The sequence below is a fragment of the Camelina sativa genome, chromosome 14, assembly GCF_000633955.1.
Source record: "Camelina sativa cultivar DH55 chromosome 14, Cs, whole genome shotgun sequence".
Taxonomy (NCBI): Eukaryota; Viridiplantae; Streptophyta; class Magnoliopsida; order Brassicales; family Brassicaceae; genus Camelina; species Camelina sativa.
In genome coordinates, this window is record NC_025698.1 from 14,005,861 (window position 1) to 14,025,200 (window position 19,340).

General features: G+C 31.5%; 4 protein-coding genes and 1 long non-coding RNA gene across 6 annotated transcripts; 2 read left to right on the forward strand and 3 right to left on the reverse strand.

The window, feature by feature from the left end:
* Positions 177 to 2,581, reverse strand: LOC104743579 (putative pentatricopeptide repeat-containing protein At1g28020). The gene is made up of 4 exons (XM_019235515.1): positions 2,336 to 2,581; positions 1,254 to 2,249; positions 340 to 1,146; positions 177 to 224 (listed from the first exon to the last, which is right to left on the reverse strand). The coding sequence occupies exons 1-4, from the start codon at positions 2,579 to 2,581 to the stop codon at positions 177 to 179; spliced, it is 2,097 nt and encodes a 698-aa protein (XP_019091060.1).
* Positions 3,141 to 6,479, reverse strand: LOC104741410 (RING-H2 finger protein ATL20-like). Its single transcript, XM_019235858.1, has 2 exons — positions 5,770 to 6,479; positions 3,141 to 3,664 (listed from the first exon to the last, which is right to left on the reverse strand). The coding sequence occupies exons 1-2, from the start codon at positions 6,473 to 6,475 to the stop codon at positions 3,246 to 3,248; spliced, it is 1,125 nt and encodes a 374-aa protein (XP_019091403.1). The 5' UTR covers positions 6,476 to 6,479; the 3' UTR covers positions 3,141 to 3,245.
* Positions 3,925 to 5,184, forward strand: LOC109128810. Its single transcript, XR_002035118.1, has 2 exons — positions 3,925 to 4,487; positions 5,012 to 5,184. It is a non-coding gene; the product is annotated as an uncharacterized LOC109128810 (long non-coding RNA).
* Positions 14,086 to 15,864, forward strand: LOC104741411 (probable 2-oxoglutarate-dependent dioxygenase AOP1). 2 transcript variants are annotated; one of them, XM_010462271.2, is made up of 4 exons: positions 14,086 to 14,548; positions 15,058 to 15,227; positions 15,297 to 15,394; positions 15,492 to 15,864. In XM_010462271.2, exons 1-4 carry the CDS (start codon positions 14,163 to 14,165, stop codon positions 15,738 to 15,740), a joined length of 903 nt encoding a protein of 300 aa, XP_010460573.1. In that variant the 5' UTR covers positions 14,086 to 14,162; the 3' UTR covers positions 15,741 to 15,864. The 2 variants fall into 2 exon arrangements, with proteins under 2 accessions (XP_010460573.1, XP_010460572.1); XM_010462270.2 differs by having other exon boundaries at positions 15,058 to 15,394.
* Positions 15,865 to 18,081, reverse strand: LOC104741412 (zinc finger protein CONSTANS-LIKE 15-like). The gene is made up of 4 exons (XM_010462272.2): positions 17,095 to 18,081; positions 16,759 to 16,917; positions 16,185 to 16,432; positions 15,865 to 16,073 (listed from the first exon to the last, which is right to left on the reverse strand). Exons 1-4 carry the CDS (start codon positions 17,887 to 17,889, stop codon positions 15,968 to 15,970), a joined length of 1,308 nt encoding a protein of 435 aa, XP_010460574.1. The 5' UTR covers positions 17,890 to 18,081; the 3' UTR covers positions 15,865 to 15,967.

Here is a 19,340-nt window from a genome sequence, read left to right on the forward strand (position 1 = left end):
TTTTTTTTTTTTTTTTTTTTTTTTTTGTAATTCAAATTTATACGAATAATATGACTTTGTTGTTTTGATAGATTACAAACCCCAAAATTTAATCTACATAATAATGAAATACCTGTAAACTATAATTAAGAATTCTTGGTTCACAATATATCTAAAAATGGAAAATCCATGTCTTTTTATCTAGTAGTAGTAAAATCTACGATGACTTTCCAACCATAAGACCACTAAAAAAACCACACAAATAACAAAAAATTCCACTACCTTGATTGTAAGATATTTCAACATCCTTAAATGCATCATAATCCTCTTCTTGCTAATCGACTGTAACATTTCCCTAACCTTGAATGCGTTCCCTTCGGTACAAAACCGAGAAATCAGCAAACCCGGTATTCTCACATCCAGCTTCGGTCCACTCGGTATCCACTCACCATATACCTTCTCTGCTCCTTGTACATCGTCCAGCTTTAACAAAGAGCTAATCACAATTCGATATCCATCGTCTATCTTCAACGGAGTCCTACCAAATTTTACCTTATCAGCCTCCTTTTGTTCTTCCTCCTTCGTCTTCATATATTTGTCCCAAAGAAGGTGCACCTCTCTTTTACACCCGGCTACATCACCATACATCTCTATCGCTTTCTTTATTGAACCGGCTTTAGCGTAGGCCTTTGCCATTGCAGCCACTGTGCCACTATCTAGCTTGATTCCATCTCCTCTACCCCACTGTCTCATAAACATTTCCATTTCTTCTACCTTTGATTCAGCCGCGTATATCTTTAAAACTTTGTTCACCGTGAGACTATCAGGATCGACGTTGTTCTCCTCCATCTCACGAAGAATCTCCTCCACCATATTTGATTGCTTGTGGAGAGAGAGAATCAAGCTGAATGGTGAAGGTTTCAAGAGGAACCCGAGCTCTCTCATCTTCTTGAAAGTGGTCATGGCTTTACCCATGTTTTTGTCTGATTTTGCGTAAAAGCTTAAGAGAGCTGTGTAGACAGAGTAATCCTTCATGTTCTCAGGGATGTTTTCAAAGTACTTCTCTGCTTCTTCCAAACCCAACACATTCTCAGTCAAGTAAAGACGAGCTGCATAATCTTCCGAATAAAGACTAGAAACTCGTTTTTCACCCATCCACTCTGAAACCTAACAGTTGAAAACAAGCTTATTGTCAAAGTAATGCACCGTACGTGAACGTCAACAATATTAGTTTGATTTGAAATATTGAAATAAAGTTATAATGAATTAAAAACCTGAAGCGCTTTTGAAAACTGATTGGAATCATGGAGATTCTTGATTAGGCATTTGAGATCAGACTGTTTCATTTGATGTCCCCATTGCTCCAAAAGCGGAGTGATAGGCTTATTCATTCTTCTGTCCTTTACAGCTTTACTGCTCATGAGTTTCTCAGCCATCTCTGTCATTCCCCTGTCTCGATACCCAGAGGCCAACATAGTCGGGATTCGGATATCAAACTCAAGTGGCAAAGATTCCCACACTTTGTAAATCTTCTCCGCCTCAACGATATCATCCACCTTCAAGAGAGAACGTATCACAGTTCGGTAACCATCGTTATCACGTTTTCCTATGTTCTTCTTGTAAAGGTTCCATATACGTAAAACCTCTTCTTTCTCTCCAGCTTCACCATACAGCTTCATGAGATGGTCGTAAGCTGATTTTAAAGACTTGTCATCCACCAATTTCTCGGTTAAACGCAGCATTTTTACAGCCTTCCCACTTGAACGGGCTCGTACGTAAGCCTTTGCCATGTCAAGAGTTGTAAGCCACTCGAGTTTTATCCCGTGAATGGCTTCCCACTTATTCAAAAACTTCTCCATCGCGGTCACGTCACACACAGCCGAGTATAGCTTCAACACGTTGTTTACTGTGACACTGTCGGGCTCCACGTCGTTACCTTTCATCTCACGTAAAAGCTCCTCGACTTTATCTCGATCTTTTAGTGCACAGTAGAGAGACATCATTGCATTGAAAGGATAAGGTCTTAAGAGAAAACCTAACTCCCTCATTTTAAGGAACGTGGCTTCAGCTTTACACAGAGTTTTGTCTGATCTTGCGTACGAGTTTAAGAGAGTGGTGTAGACAGAATCGTCTCTTGCGTTCTTTGGAATACTTTCAAAGAACTTTTCTGCTTCTTCTAAGCCTACAACATTCTCTATGAGATGAAGCCGAGCTGCAAAATCTTCTGGGATTAGATTGCAGATCCTTTCTCTACTCATCCACTCTGATACCTAATAAAATCACCGTAAGACATCAACTCCAACACCTATAAGAGATGGAGAAACCGAATCGGGAAAAAAAGGGGGAGAGTGAAAACCTGAAGGGCTTGGTGAGATTGGTTGGAATCTCGAAGCTTCTTGATGATGACTCTAACATGTGAAGGGTTCACTTGATTCCCCTGTTGCCGCCAGTGTTCAAGCACCGGAAGGATTTGTGCATTTCGATAGAGAGCATCCGAAATACGGTGCTGCAATGTTTGGGCGCTCGCTACTGTGGGAGATGATGATAGGGTTCCGAAGGAGCGAATGCCGTAACGCGTTGCGTGTTGTAGAAGAATTCTCATCATGCTCAAGTTGGAAGGAGAAGATACAAGGATCGGAAAACCTAGCTAGCTAGGGTTTAAGCAACTACGGTTTTTGTGCCGCGTCTTCTTTATTAATTTTCATTAAAAACAAAAATTTTCATTAATTAATTTTAATTTTCATTAATTAATTATAAGAGATATTTGTAGAATATTTTAACGCTGGTGTGGTTTCCTATTGTTTAGGCTTGTCTAGCAAGCTTTTATTTCGTTTTGTTAGAGTAAAAAAAATCACCTAAAATTGTATGCATTTCATGACAGATTTACCTGTCCATTGTCCGATAACAGTTCTACACGTAACTATCTATTAATTAAGTATAAATATATATCAACACTTATTAATTTATCAACATATAAACACATTTATCGACAAAAAAAATTTACACTTCACTTAATTGATATAATATAACTATAGGATAAATTAAATCATACATAATGTTCAGATATGCACAGTGACACAGTGTGATCTCTTTGAAATCGCGTACTAGATTTAACTATAAACAAACTTCATTAGTAGTAAATCCAGAACATACATCTTCAGCCCATATAAACACGAACGTATTTATCAACAAACAAAATAATTAGTGAAATTCATTACAAATTTACAATGTTGAGATATTGACAACAACAAAAAAAACAACTACTTTTACGAGCGTGAGTTCCGCCGACAAACAGGGCAGGAACCATGAATCTTGAGCCACGCATCGATACATTCGACGTGGAAACAGTGGTCACATTGTGGTATGCACCGTACGATCTCCTTGCTAGCATATTCTGATAAACAAATGGGGCAGATGATACCATTAGTACCCGGAAGCCTTCTACTTTCTCCCAACTCCACTTTCTTGTATGATTCTATTGTAGACTGGTCAAGACCTGTAGTGACCACAACCTCTCTTGGTTGTTGAGTTACTGTTCTGGATGCGAAAGCTGTATTTTGTCTTCTCTGAGTGACGAACCTCTCAGAATTGTATATACGGATAACAATACAAGTAGTGAAGATGATGATTCCTCCGATTGTGCAAAGGGTAATAATTAGTACTCGTAATCTATTGCTTAGACCACCTGCCAAATAACGTTACTAGTTAACTAGGAAATTCGTGACCAAGATTTATATAGCTTACAAGTTTTTGTTTTTGACGTTGTGGATCACCACCCGAATTTCAAACATGCATATATCATATTGTTGACAAAAAAAAAATAGTAATAGAAATATAATTAGTTTCATTTTTTGTATATTTTTATAATTAATATTCAGTTTAAGAAATGTAATTATCAAATTGAATTGAATCTAATATGATTATCATATCAAACATAATCATATTCAGTTCAATTCGGGTTTCGTTAGAATGTATATTTTGTTTATAGATTTTTAAAATAAGTAAGATGGTTGAAATTTATAGAATTGTAGTATATTAAGAGTATCTCCATCAAAGCATTTTAGTGAATATCTTACAAGTTGCTTAGCAAAAAAGTAGATTAATTATAATGGAAATAATCTGATTTTGCTAAGAATCGATTGTTAGCTTAGATGTTTTAGGATCATTAAGAACCTTGGGTGTGTTGGTTTGTGATTGGTTGGAGTAAAAAAAAAAAAAAAAAATTCTTTTTCTTCTTTCCCGATTTTATTTTGCTCTCCTCTCTCTCTCCTTAATCGTTTCTCTGTCTCTCCTCTCTCGTCTCTTCGATATCGATATATCAGAATGGAAAAGCTTGAGAGAAGATGTATAACACTGGGCAAAGCGTCTTTCACCGGCGATATCATCATCTCGATCGACTGCGGCACTATCGACGGTGGCGGTTCATCAATTGGAGAGGGTTTTTGCTTCACCAAATCGGAGATTGAAGTGGTCAATTCTCGAATTGTTTGGTTTAATCGTTTCTCTAGGTAATAATCTCTTTTACATAATCTCTTTGATTTCATTAGTAGATCGATATGAATCATTAGCTTTATGGATTTTAATATAACTGGCCTCTTGAATTTATATCGACATGATACTGGATTCAGGGCTTTTCGTGGATAGTATATTGTAGGATTCACTAATTGTGACTTTTTTGGCAAACCACCTTTGAAATCGAATTAGAATTACCTACTGGAAATATCTGATTCTTACTTGTGTTTCTTGAATTCATCATAACTGAGAACTGATTGATCTGGTTTATCTCGAGTGGTGTTTTTGAACTCATGTTGCAAAGCTTGTCCTGGCTGTGAAGAAAAAAACACAAGTTGAGTCTAATGATGTTTGTTTCATGTAAATCGATTATGAAGAGCTTGTTGTTGTTTGTTTGAGGCATGGATTTTGCATATGTCATAGTTTTGTTTTGAGCATTTGAGAGTTCATTATATCTCTCTCCCTGTCTATCTTTCTCATTGTCGTCTGAGACTGATTCTAGTTGTGTTCTCTTCTTTAGTTTGTATTTCATAGTCATTACGATGGTGCCATCAACAACCAACCAACCGTCAAACTTATCCAAAGAAATGATCAGATCAATCCAAGACAATTAACCATGAGTTTTCATTGTAATAATCTATATGTTTTGGCACTTGAATTTCAATATAACTGGCCTCTCTTCTATTTCTCAAATTTTTAAGAAAAATATTTTTAAAATCCTCAAATTTAACAACTTTCAATTAACCTATGAAATATTAAAGTTTATTATGAAGTTCTTAATTTCACTTTTTTCAAAATTAAAAATAAAATCTGTATTAAAATACTTTACTTAAGATGCTTTCATGAAGATACTCTAAATACCCTGGCCTTTTTGTCAAAATGTACCCATTTTAGTGGAAATAAATTTTGTTTTCTAATAATTTTTGTATGAAATCGTTTACTTTAACTTAGATCAAGTACCCTGACACCAACATTTTGGTCGAAGTATTATTAGCGTGTGGAATGAAAGATTGGGAATACTTGCATACGACGTTGAAGTGAAATATTTAATTTAATAATAATTTTGAAGCAACTATATAATTAACTAATCAATTAGTCAATTCATCATAGCCAAATTTAAATCCTACTAGGATTTTTGTAATTTATTTAATGAGTAAATAAGTTGGGAAAAAAAAACTTGATTTGAAATTTTCCACCAAAACTTCTTCAGCCTTAACAAAACTGACATTTTTCGGATTATAAGGAAAGAAAAAGAAGATAAAACAATCAAGATCGTACCGGATTTATCAGCGAAGCATTTGACTTGGAGGGAGGCCTTGTTCTTGAAACCACATCTCAAGAATTGGTTTTCACAACTCCTGCAATTCGGCGAGCTCCATTCCAGCATAAGGTCTACATAGTTGATCACACCAGAGAATCTCTCTTTAAACAGCACATCTTTAAATCCCACGCTAACTGGAACAGCTAGTCTCTTCACGACCTGGCAAGAAGGTAGCATTGAATTTGCTAGAGACAGGTTAGACGTGGCGAAGAAGGATGTGGTAGAATTGCTTAGGCAAGTTATGGTCGGATACCAAGACGGGATCACGATCTCATTAGGACAGGTTAAGAACGTGTAGTTGACACTGAAACCATTAGAGAAAGGAGATCCTGAAGTATTAAAGGTTAAAAGCCTTTTCACCAAACATTTTTCAGGGTCGCTGATATAAATCTGCTGCTCTGAGTAGTTGATAGTCTCGACAAGAAATGTTCCGGACATGGGAAGCTCTAGGACTGTCTTATTGATCAGTTTGTTGCAATGGACATTGAATCCTGTATGCCCGCAGAAGGGAAAACGAATAGGGACACCAAGTCGTTCACAATTATTAATATATGATTCCATATATGAAGAAGGACATTTTTGAGGGTTTGAGGCGTGTCTGAGAGGGAAAAGGAAGACGAAGAGGAAAACTAAAAGGGAAAATTGTTTTGAGAGAGTCATCATAATAATGTGGTCCGGTACTAATAGAATTGATTTTCTTTTTAAAGGAGATCAACTATTCTTATAGTCACTAATTAGAGGAAAGTCAGATAATTCATAATTGTATACACGTCTTTATAAAAGAATAGTCAAATGAAGTGTATCTGTATTATTATTTTTGAAGTACAGTTTATGTTATCCTTTTGAAGTTTTGGTTATTTAATTTGTTTTATTTACAATATTAATTCTTAACTATTTTCCTAAAATAACAATTCCTGGAAACTCATTTAATGTAACTATTTAAATCGATCTAATTTGATACATTTATTGTCATAAATAGCTTGACAACATCTATACATTTCGATTTATCCAAAAACAACTCTACGCATTAAATTTTTAATCCCATAAAAATCTCCAAACATATTTTAATAGATCTTTAGAGACTGTATGATCTCTTAAATTTAAATGACACAGCCGAGTTTGAGTAACAAATGATTACAATCGCAATAATTATTATAACGTTAATAAAGTTCATAAAAACGAGAACTCAACTTTAGAAAGTCAATAATCGGGTATATTTAACTTTAGCATCAAGAAAAACATTTAATATAATATATATTGTGTTAAGAAACTGAATATTATTATGCGATAATGTTATTAACTCAAACTGAATCTTTTACTGTTACGGATCGTAAACTCCTTGCTCATCAAGCATTTTCCATGTATAAATATCAACTTCACAAATAAACACAACACACAACCAAAACCACTAATATGACGGTTTTGAAACACGGGTTAAACCACTAATATGACGGTTTGTTGTTATATAGCGGGACATGTTATTAACATGACGGTTTGAATTAACATTAGTATAAATATAAAATATTATTAATTTTCAGTTTTGAAATACGGGTTAAATATTCCTTTAATTATTTGGTCAATATCACTAATATAAGAATATTAGACATATTAAATCAGGATAATTTAACTAAAATTTTGTAAAACAATTAAATAATTGGTAAAATTGTGACTTAATCCGACAATAGCTTATAAATCACATATTTACGTATTTATTTCCCCTATTATTGTTCTAATAATTTGACAATCCAAACACAATTATCATTTAACTAAATAAAACAAACTAAATATATATAAAAAAACTATTGTTTTATATTCAAGTATACAATACAATTATTTTTAATAACTAAATTCGAAGATTTTGTTAGGATTTCAATTTATGATTCTCCTATCATCTGTATTTTATTTTATTTACAAATTGTTTGGAATTTTTATATAATACTTATAATTAATAAAATGCATATTTTTCTGCATATGTTGTGATTTGAATTTTTTAAAACGAAGATATATTACTCAATGTATGAAAATGTGTGTTTTAATTTCCACATTGGCGGGTTGGCAAAACTAAATTTATATAGATGATAAATTAATAATTTTTATTTGCTCACAATTATAATATTTTAATTACTATTTTATATTTCACAAAATAATGATGCAAATACAACAAATAAACAATATAAAATTGTAATAATACGTCAAAAATAAAATACTATAATATTCTAAAATATTTAGTATTCAAATAGACTAATAGATTTACCTAACAATTAAAAATAAATATTATCTCAAACAAAATAATTTTTTAAAAAAATAAAACAATAGTTTTTATTATTATACTATAATTTTTTTTAAAATGTTGATCCGTGCTTTAAGCACGGGATATATCCTAGTATGTTCTAATAATGAAATGTTTATCTATTTAGATAATAACTAGGTTTGATCCAACTTGAAATTTAATAAAATAAAACACAACTTTATCGCCGACAAAACTTTCATAAGGTTGAATAGGTTCGAAATTGAATGATATTATAGAGTCGCGTATTCAAGACGCATAATAACATACTAGGTACGGATCCGCATGTACGTGCAGGGTTATTTTTACATAATTTTAAAAAAATTAGAAAATGTTCACGTAAACCTCTACTCAGACATGCATGAGTATATAAGATAAAATTAAGATATAATTTAGATAAGTGATATTACGTGTATATTATTTTAAACTAATCCAAACATTTCCAACTGTTTGTTTAGGGGTGTTAAATCAATTTTGAATTCGATTTCAGTTTCATTTATTCAATTGAAAATAAATAATATCAACCATATCATATAATCAAATAATATCAACTGTATTATATCGTCAAATAACCACAACCTTATATAACCATAACTGATAGTTAATAAACCGTAATTGTATCCGTGTTCATGCCTACTTGACCATACCCATCCCGTTGCATATCATAGAATTTCCAGATAACCTAAATATAATTTTCAAGCGATCAAACCGTCTAATATGTCTGACTGCAACGTTTAAAATTTTTTTGACCCGAAATAATCCCATTCCCAAAATGACATGAGTAAATAGTATGTCCGAATATGTTCTGCTTGAATTCTTGTTCCCGAAATTCTCGTACCATATTTTGTCATACATGAATATACCCATACAAAATTCTCATAACCTGATTATTATGCAACTAAATTGAACGATTTTCTAAAATATAATAAATCTGTTGTTTAATCTTTTTTTTCTTAATATGTAAATTGGGTCAGTTTGGCAACATGGATATTTAATATGATTTTTTTTAACCCTTAAGTGTATTTCCCAATTAATAGTATAGATTTCCTTCAATTTTTGAATGAAATATTCCTTAGTTATAATAATGAAAATTTAATGTAAATAATATAGTAAGAGAAAGAAAAATAATAAATGAGATATAAAGCGTGAGTATTTTATATAGGAGATACCAGAAGAAATTTTATTAAGAAGAATTATATTAATTTGGATTGGATATTATTAGTTTTTCTAATAATATTTGTGTCTGTAATTGATGGAGAAATAAAATTACAAATCATAAATCAAATCTTATTGTTTCGTGATAGGGAAGACTATAATTGGTCATTAGATCCCTTATATAATTGGTCTTAGTTACAGTATTATATTAGTGGATTTTATAAATTTTAATTGGTCATTAGATTCTTATATATATCAGCTATTGGTATAATATTATTACTTGTTTTAATTTTTATTGGACTGAAGTTTCTAAAGTTTAAGATTTCTGTAAAAACACTATAACTACATATTTATATATAATGTTTAACTACATAGTTATCCAAATTAAAGTATATATTTATGTCATTTCAATTGGTGATCATACGTTTTTTTTGGCAAATATAGGTATTGTTTTTAGCAAAATAATAAACATTGAGCCAGTTTCAAATGATCTTCGATTCCTTCACCATTAGAGCTTTATAAAATTATTAGAAAGGTAACATTATTTATATTTCTGAAGATATGATTTTAAATATATATGTGTTTACATCTCATAATATAGTTATATTATTATATTACAATACATAGTGAAATTAATTTAATTTTAAAAATATGTAGGGGATAATATTTATCAAATTTTGAATAATATTTACCAATTTTAAAATTTATAGGAGCAAAATATTGTGTATATAAACAAATTGAATAGCAATGACAGTTGACAAGAAAATATATATATAGCAGTGGCAGTTTTATGTAATTTTATGAAATACTAAGGGCAAATAATTAATTAGGTATGGAACTCTCTGGCGATGACAAGTCAATTTTTACTCTAAAATGCTTCTCTTTTAATATATAGGGGATGGTTATCAATACATTAAACGGACATAAAATCATAGAAATATTACTCCTTCTGTCCCACAAAGATTGATGTTTTGGGATATTTTTTTGTCCCACGAAAATTGATGTTTTGAAAACTTCAAGAAGTAATCATTGAAAATATTTAAAATTTTAAATTTTTATTGGTTAAAATTTAAATAATATCTCTTTAGTCAAAGAAAAACTATATTTAAACTCAGTAATTATTGTTTTCTTAAAATGTGTAAAAGATTCTAAACATCAATCTTTTAGAGATAGAGGGAGTAGATTGGATCGCTAGAATAGGTCGCATTTTAAAATGAACTAGAAATAGGTCCATGTGTTTTCGGTTGGGTATGGATTGCTTTCGAATCAGCGTACTACATAGGATGAAGAAAATACAACTATAAATATATTAAGAGATGCAATTAAGATAAACAATATTAACGACGAAGAAGTACGTGATAAAATATTATAACTAAAGGCCAATGGAAAGATGGTTATGATTTAATGTAGAGAGCAAACAAATAAATAAATGAAAAGACTCAACTATAAAAATCTTTAAATACATAACTAATTAGGTTTTACCCCGTGGTACACCACGGTCTATTATTTTATTAATATATATACTGTTAACGGTTGTAGATAAAGTTTTGTAAAAACTCTTGATTTGCAAGTTGAAAATATACATTTTACGATTTGTTAGTTATGATTTAGGAATGAATGATAAGGCATATTCTTATTATGATTCTTAATTGATATTATTGGATTAATAATATACATTTAAAGCTAATAAGATCTTACCAAATATGTAATCGTTTATTAAACGCAAATTATATATTTCCTAAGATGTATTCATCTTAAATTATCTTGAATTAGTTGCTATATTATAGGGATGTGATTAAGAGGAAGTGGTTACATAATCTGGGTTATCAATTCTTTTTGTCAAACTCGGCCCTAAAAATTCAGCATGCAAATTAGATCTTTCCTAAGATATAATGGGCATTAATTGGATGTAAATAAGTATGTTATGGTTTAAAAACCGGCCCAAAATATTCGTCAATCTTAAGGAGGATCCGGATAATTAAATCGGTTATAATTTTAGTTAAAAACCCGATCCGAAGTTGGCAAAAAGTGATGACATCCTGTTGTACTCCAAAAATGTATTTCGAGCTCTATATGTGGATATACTTGTTTGGTTACAAATATCCTAAGACAATTTTTAATATATATCCGTTTATAAAAATTCAAATCATATTATATTGCTGAAAAATATCTAACATTTTATTAACTTTATGTATTAAATAGTAATTAAAATAATTAAATATAAGATTAAATAAAAATGAAAGGAGAATTATATTTTAATCTAACATATTGATTTGAATTAGATAGTTATATTTTAGAAAATTAATATTATCAAATAAGGAAATGATTGTGTTTGGTTGTAATGATTGTAGAGAATTTAGTTGAGACTTATTTGGATACAAAGATAAGAGAGGATGAAACAAAAATGTACTTCAAAATGTTAAGATAGATAAGAAAAACAGTTAGAAAAAAAAAGATACATGGTAAAAAAAATACAAAGCCTAATGAAAAGATCCAACCTTAAGGTTGCTTAATGAAAAGACACAAGTATAAAAATCTTTGAAAATGTGATTAATAAGGTGATTCATTTTCTAAGGTTGCCTAATGAAAAGACACAATTATAATTAAAAAATTATAACTAGTAAAATAAATGTTTAAAAGAGGAATATGTAAATGACAAGAATATAACTAAAAAACGCTAATGAATAGACGTAACTCTAAGATTCATTTCCTAGGATTGTTATTATTAAGAGATTGTTTACTTTAGTTTTGATTTTTATATAAACTAGATTTTGAATCTACGCTTAAGGTTTATTTGATATAATTTGATTAAAATTATATACAGTTGATGATCTTTGATGAAATATTACGTAATAAAAATTTAAATTAGTATTAAAGAAAAAAATATAAGTTTCAGATACACAATTTTTAAAAATATAAAAATCAGTTGTGATATAAAATCAAATATGATAAAAAAAAATCATGAATTTAACTCGACATCCAGGTGTGGCGAATCAAACTGGTGACCTCACATATCCTAAACCATTTCTTTGACAACCAGAAAAACGAAACAATTTTATAATCCTGAATTTATCTCGTTTTCATATTTATTTGATCGCTACCACCTATGTTTTCATATTTATTTTCAATGTTTTCTTATTCTTCATATTCATTCTTGTCGTTTTCATTGTCAAATTTTATGGTAATTGTCATCGTTACTTTTACCGTTCGGTTCTTCGTTATACTCTTTTTCTTCTTCCTCCTCGTCAACTTCTTCACATTTTTTCACTGAAAAACCTTTTTTTAGACTACCACACAACTTGTTAACCCATCAAACTCCAAGACCAAAATCATTTTTTTCTCATAAAATTTGTGCAATTCATGAAGACCAGCATAGTCAACACATGCACCCAATTATTGATAATTTCATCCATATTATTCGGTTTTAGATACACAAATATTGAAACTTCTCAAACTAAAATATTTACTTGCAGAAAAAGTAATATGAACACATGTATAGTTAAAACAATATTTGTGCTTTTCGTTGATCCTTCTTCTTTAAACACAAATAACATCAAATCAAGGTCTTGCGACGTCAATCCTTCTTTCTTAGACTTAAAAGTAAAATTTTTACTGCAAGAATATCAAATCATCTGTAAAGTTATACCCAAAAAAACATATTTTACAGCTCATAAGAGATATAAAGCACAAACGGAGACAAGTAAGATATTTTCAAGATATTATAAAATTTGATATATATTATTTAATAATTCTTAAACTTTAAAATTTTTAATAGAGATTAAATATTTAAAGAATTTTAAACTTTAGATGTAGTTTAAATATTTGTAACATTTTTATTAGAGTTTAAATAGTTAAAATATTTTAAACTTTTTATGGAGGTATTTATAATATTTATAAACCTTTATAAAAGTTAAGAACTTTCAATATTTATAACATTTAAACATATTTGACCAAAAAAAAATAATATTTAAACTTTTAAATTTTTTAAATATTATAATTTTTTTTTTTGAAACTTTTTAAAGTTTTAATTTGATCAAATAAAAAACTGGATCAAACCGAATAAAATTTTTAAACTTGGACGCCTGATAAATCAAGCTTTCCTGCTCATTCGTTGTTGGAAACATATTAATCTTATTTATACTAGTTCTGAACCATTGTCTAAAACATTTCTAGCCGATGTTGGACGTTGTACATAGATATTTATTTCCATAAATTTAAAATTCTGGAAATTTAGAAAATGTTAATGAACGACATGTCAAATCCTGATTGGTTGTTAAAAATAATTCTTAATATAGAAAATTCTGTAAATTTAGAAAATGCTAATAAGTGACATGGCAAATCCCGATAGGTTGTTTAAAATCCTATGTGGACGCCTTAAGAAGTTTATAGCTTCTCCTTTTATTTAGTATAAATTTAATATAATTTTCCTATTTCATAAAATATAATTTATTTCCTTATTTTTATTAATAATTTCTAATTATTTTTTATTGTTGATGTGGTATGGTATGTAATCATATGATCAATGTTTAAATGGGAGGAAGTTTTGTTTTTTCATATCTAGTGATATTTGATTGGGGTTATAAATTTCATATAATTTTCTTATTTCATAACAAATATAATTTATTTCCTTATTTTTATTCATAATTTTCTACATATTTTTTTATTGTTGATGTGGTATGTAATTATATGGTCAATGTTTAAATGGGAAATATTTTTATTGTTGCTAGTGATATTTGATTGGGGTGTTGTCATGTTTGGTGGTCTTCTGGGCCGAAATATATGTGAACACGTGGTGAACACTTGGTGAACACTTGGGACTATATATGCGAACACTTGGTCTTTCTCCTCTTAGGTTTCTTCACCTACCTAATCTTCAAAATCGTTACACAACACAAGACCAAACTAAAGATGTCGATCAGTTCGGAAACCCAAGTTCCCCTTTCGCTCCCGATCATCGACTTCTCCAGTCCAGATCTCAAACCGGAAACCCCCGAGTGGGACTTGGTAAGATCCCAAGTCCGAAAAGCCTTAGAAGAGTATGGATGTTTCGAGGCCTTGTTCGATGGAGCTTCCATGGAGCTACGGAAGGCTAAGTTGCTCGAGGCCTCCAAGGAGGTTTTCGATTTGCCATTGGAGACCAAACAGAGTACAAAGACAAACATACATTACGAAGGATACTTAACGATTCCGATTGTCCCTTCACAAGAGGGCATGGGCTTTTACGGTGTAGATAATCCTAATGTTGTTAATGACTTGACTCACAAGCTTTGGCCTCAAGGCAACACCTTCGTCAGGTACCCTTCTTATCACTTGAAACAAACTTTTGGCAATGCATGTTTGTAGGCTTTTACAGAATTATTTGGCTTTTTATTTGGTTTAATTTATATAGAAATGTGAATGGTATATTTTTTAGTATTTGGTTTTCTTAAGAACCTTTGAAAAAAAATTAAGTTCTAATACGTTTTTATATTTTAATATTAGTTTTAGGCTTTTAGCTTTAGTTTTAGTTTTTGTGTTTAAGTTTTTAGAACAAAGTCACAAACCACAGCTCCTGTAATAACTTGCATGAATGACACATTACACCTACGACTTTTATCTATATACTTTTTGAGGAGTATATTTTTAATTATCTCTTTTGCATGAATGACACCTTACACCTACGACTTTTATCTATTTATATAAAACATATTTAATATAACCAATCAGAACATTTTAACCAATAAGCGGAGTGTGAAGAAGAATAGAAAGATTGAATTTTAATTTTTATCATCTAAATACTAAGAATAATACTACATAATTTCAGCAAGAATGTTCAGTCGTTTGCGGAGAAGTTAATAGAATTAAGCTTGAAGGTGAGGACAATGACTCTGGAGAGTTTCGGACTCGAGAAATACATGGAGGAGCATCTTAACTCAGCGAATAAGCACTTTCAGATACTTAAATACAAAGGACTTTCCGATGATGATACAGAGAGTAAGGTAGGTTTTTACCCTCATATCGATAGGCATTTCCTCACAATACTCAGCCAGAACGATGACGTAGATGGCTTGGAGATCAAAACCAAAGATGGCAAAGAGTGGATCAAAGTTAAGCCATCTCAAGCTGCTTCTTTCATTGTTATGGCCGGAGCTTCTCTTCATGTAACTAAAATTATGCTTCCTTGACCCTCAAGTTTCATTCTTTTATAACGTCCTTTAGTTATGTGATTAACATGTATGTAAGAATACGGTGTTGTAGGTACTGTTGAATGGTGGGATATTTCCTCCGCTTCACCGTGTGATTACAACCGGAAAGAAAGATCGGTATTCGGCTGGACTGTTCACGATCCCTAAAGAAGGAGTGATCATAAATGCGCCTGAGGAGATGGTAGATGATGAACATCCTCGTCTCTATAAGCCTTTTGATTTCTGGGGTTTCTTGAAATTCAGCAACTTACCTAATGCCCGGAAAGACATATCTGATCTCACCACTTACTGTGCCCTTTAAGCATTTTTATATATTATGCCATTTTCTGAATAAATGTAACTATGTATCATTTGATCATTAGCTACATATGCTTGTTCAGACGTTGTTTGCTTTTTTGCTCTCAAGTTATTGTTCTTTTTGCAAATACTGTCAAGGTGCATTAGCTTGTGATACGTTAATTGCTTGGATAGACCAAAATAGACAGTCAACAAACATATTTCTTTTAATTTCTTAGGGTAAAAGGAAACCTATATAGGATAAGGAGCCTCACTAGCTTTCACAAATCTGCCTCTGACACGCAACCTAGTGTCCGCTCTTGCCTTCCTCGATTCATACCTTATAGTCTTATCATATCTGTCCACACACCAAGATCCAAGATAAAGGAAGACACGTAATATAGTATTAGGTTCTTTGAGGAGATAAGCAATAGAAAATTATCAAAGGAAAAGAAAAAGTAGCATCTACCTCCGTGTATTCCTCTTTTTCTTGTAACGCTGCATTGCATTGCCTCTGTTCTGAGCCATCCGCTCCAGATCAGCCTTGGTTGCCACTAATCTTGTGGTCTTGCAACTAGTTCCAGCAATATGCTTCGTGAAATGCAAGTCACTGGAGGAGGAGTGGGAAGCTTTCTCGGAGCCAAATGTAATTGAATGATTGTTGCTCTCAGATGTTGTTGGTTGTACCTGACCTGATGTTGATCGCTTGTAGTCATCCTACAAAAGAATTCTAATCAGCATCACAACAGTATCTGTATGTGTTGGTTACAGATAAGTTTCCTAGCGCACATAGATATCACAAGTCAAAATGTTGGAACTGGAATTCCGAGGTAAAAGTAAAATATAGAAAAGCAAACCAACTTGCAACTTATTTCTAAGTAGGTTTCATGTTCTCAAAACTATCTCCACTCACTATAAGGGGAAACTATCTACAACAGTTTCTGAGAATAAAATGGAGATAAGAGACCTATGCGTTTTCAAACACTACCTTGTTTTAGCACGAAACACTTACTTAAATAACGAATGTGTATGAGAACCATTACCTTACAAATCCCTTTTACACGTTTCACGTTAGTGGAACAAGTTTCATTCATACTGTCAACAAAGTTGTTGATTGTGAATGAAGCAGCACCTTGATATGCAGCTTCCATTTGGGTAGTGTCCTCGGGTCCCCTTAACTGTCCCAAGTTAAAATCCCATATCTGCAAGTTCACCATACATGTAAACAAAAAACCCTTTCATTTGTTGGAGAAACCATTAAACCACCATACAGAGTGAGTATATTAACAGACTGTTCCTCGTGAGAAACTTAAACTGTTCTAAGCACAAACCAAAACAGCAACCATGGACAAAACAATCAAAAGAGAGATAAGTTGAACCTGAGAACTCTGGCCACCACTAGGATTAGTATCCTTCCACTGCAAAGGTGTAAACGACGTCTTTTGAGGCTGCTCTCTGCCATAGATCTCCTCTACATCTCTTGCCCATTCCAACCTCACAGGCATCTCCGGAACCATAATACCTTCTCTTGCTTCTCCATCTCCATCACAATCACCCTCACGGTCACAATCACCATCACCATCACCATCATCACCACCACCAACAACAACAACATCATTCTTAAGCAACTCTTCAACCTGTTTACACAACACCTGCTTAAACCTCCCACAACTAGAAGAAGACCCACGTTTCTTAAACGTAGTATCACTAGGAACAATCAATTCCTGGAGAACAACATCAGATCCCAAAACCCACGAATCCAACTGCATCCCAAAATTCTCCATCATCGGAACTTGACTCTCTTCTTCTTCTTCTTTTTTCCTCCCTCCTTCCAAATCCATCCCCCATAACGCAGCAAGCTCCAGCGCCGACGGACAACCAGAGAAACCTTCCACGGCGGTTCGAACATGAGCATCCGAAACAGAGCAGCTCCCGTGAACATCCCAATCACACTCCTGACACAAGACGAAATTATCGGTGAAGCACCGTACAGAGACGGGCTCGTTACCGCAGTTATCACATATCTGAGATCGAACGTGCTTCCTCGACAAGAGATTCGCCGTGTGGACGTGCTGATCACACGGCAAACAAAGCTTCGCCGTATCGGCTCTACAAAACAATACCGCCGCACGCTCGCCGCAGAAATCGCACGGTGCTCTCTCTGAACTACCCATAATAATAACTCCCTTCTCTATTATCTGCAAATCTTTATTGGAATAAAGAAGACAACGAAGCTTTGGGATTTACTATTACTAAATGTTGCCCTGTATGGAACTTTGTGTATAAAAAAAAATGGATTGTTCAGATCGAGAGGGCGACGCTGACGTTGAAGGTACTGAACGTGACAGAGATAGAGAACCTATGGAGAAAATATCTAATCTGCTTTTGCAACTCTTTTTATATTCTTTTAACTTATATAGAGAAAGTTAGATCAAAGCACATGATTTTATTGGCATTATTTCTTTCCGTAAATAGTAATGACTTTTTTTGAACCTTTGGAGTTTTGTTCATTTTTAAATCAGTGTAGGGGGTAAAAAAAGAAAAATTCAGTGTAGTAACGGCTTCGAACATCTTTTCTCTAATCACAAACACTTCAGCATAATTTAGGGTCCGAATGATAACCGTCGATTTAGTAGTGCGGAATAAAAAATTTACTAGTGTGGTACGGTTCAACTACGGTTCGTGCGGGACAAATATATTTGCGGGACAAATACGATTATTCTAAAATAAACGGTACAAAATAATGTTTGATTGGTGAAAAAACAATAAGCGGTGCATAATACATATTATAGTTATACATTATAAATAAATATATTATATTAATATAATTATAAATGTAAATTTATTTTTTATTGTTAGTGAAATAGTATTTTCATTTTTATTTATAATTTATGAACTTTAAAAACCAAAGTTTTAATCATGTAAAATTTTGTTTATTAAATAATGAAGAAATACATCTTTTAGAAATAATTTCATTATAGAAGAAACTATAGTTTACTTGTAAAACTGTTAAATCTAGTTAACATATATATGATACATTTTAAATGACATAACTTTAATTTATATTTTGATTAAAACTGACTTAAATTTTTTGGATCTGTTTTTCCATATTATAAGTGATTATTTTGTAATTTGTGAAGAATAATGAAGTAATATTTTTTATAAAATTAAGCAACATTTAAAATAATATTATTTCATATTTACTTTATATGGAAACTATAATTTCCTTTTAAAGTTGTTAATTTTAGTTAATATATATGCTATAATTTAATCAAATTTTTTTTGTCAAAAAGTTGACTATATTTTTTTGTTTTTTAATAAATCTTTTGTTTCATATTAAAAACTGATTATTTTATAATTTGTGAACAAATAATGAAGTAAATTATTATTTTTTCAAAAAAAAGACACATTTGAAAAGTTAATTATTTATGAGAATCTTTAACTATGTAAATTATAAAAAAAACTCATTTGGCATAAAGTAGTTTATTAAAATCTATGTTAACTATTACTCTTTGCTATCAAAAAAAAAAAAAAACAATAATCTGAATTTATTTTGTCCAGTGCGTAATTGCTAAAACCACTTTGCTAAAACCACTGGATAATACCCACTTTTAAAAAACAACGG

Excerpts from the sequence above, each read along its gene's own strand:
- LOC104741412 (XM_010462272.2), bottom strand. The coding sequence starts at position 17,889 with ATGGGTAGTTCAGAGAGAGCACCGTGCGATTTCTGCGGCGAGCGTGCG. Across the intron at positions 16,433-16,758 it reads GTGTAAAAGGGATTTGTAAG|GATGACTACAAGCGATCAAC; the intron begins GTAATGGTTCTC and ends ATTCTTTTGTAG. Across the intron at positions 16,074-16,184 it reads AAAAAGAGGAATACACGGAG|ATATGATAAGACTATAAGGT; the intron begins GTAGATGCTACT and ends GTGTGTGGACAG.
- LOC104741411 (XM_010462270.2), top strand. The coding sequence starts at position 14,163 with ATGTCGATCAGTTCGGAAACCCAAGTTCCCCTTTCGCTCCCGATCATC. Across the intron at positions 14,549-15,057 it reads CAAGGCAACACCTTCGTCAG|CAAGAATGTTCAGTCGTTTG; the intron begins GTACCCTTCTTA and ends ACATAATTTCAG. Across the intron at positions 15,395-15,491 it reads TGGCCGGAGCTTCTCTTCAT|GTACTGTTGAATGGTGGGAT; the intron begins GTAACTAAAATT and ends ACGGTGTTGTAG.
- LOC104741410 (XM_019235858.1), bottom strand. The coding sequence starts at position 6,475 with ATGATGACTCTCTCAAAACAATTTTCCCTTTTAGTTTTCCTCTTCGTC. Across the intron at positions 3,665-5,769 it reads ATGCTTCGCTGATAAATCCG|GTGGTCTAAGCAATAGATTA; the intron begins GTACGATCTTGA and ends GTTATTTGGCAG.
- LOC104743579 (XM_019235515.1), bottom strand. The coding sequence starts at position 2,581 with ATGAGAATTCTTCTACAACACGCAACGCGTTACGGCATTCGCTCCTTC. Across the intron at positions 1,147-1,253 it reads AGTTTTCAAAAGCGCTTCAG|GTTTCAGAGTGGATGGGTGA; the intron begins GTTTTTAATTCA and ends TTCAACTGTTAG. Across the intron at positions 225-339 it reads CCGAAGGGAACGCATTCAAG|TGGTCTTATGGTTGGAAAGT; the intron begins GTTAGGGAAATG and ends TGGTTTTTTTAG.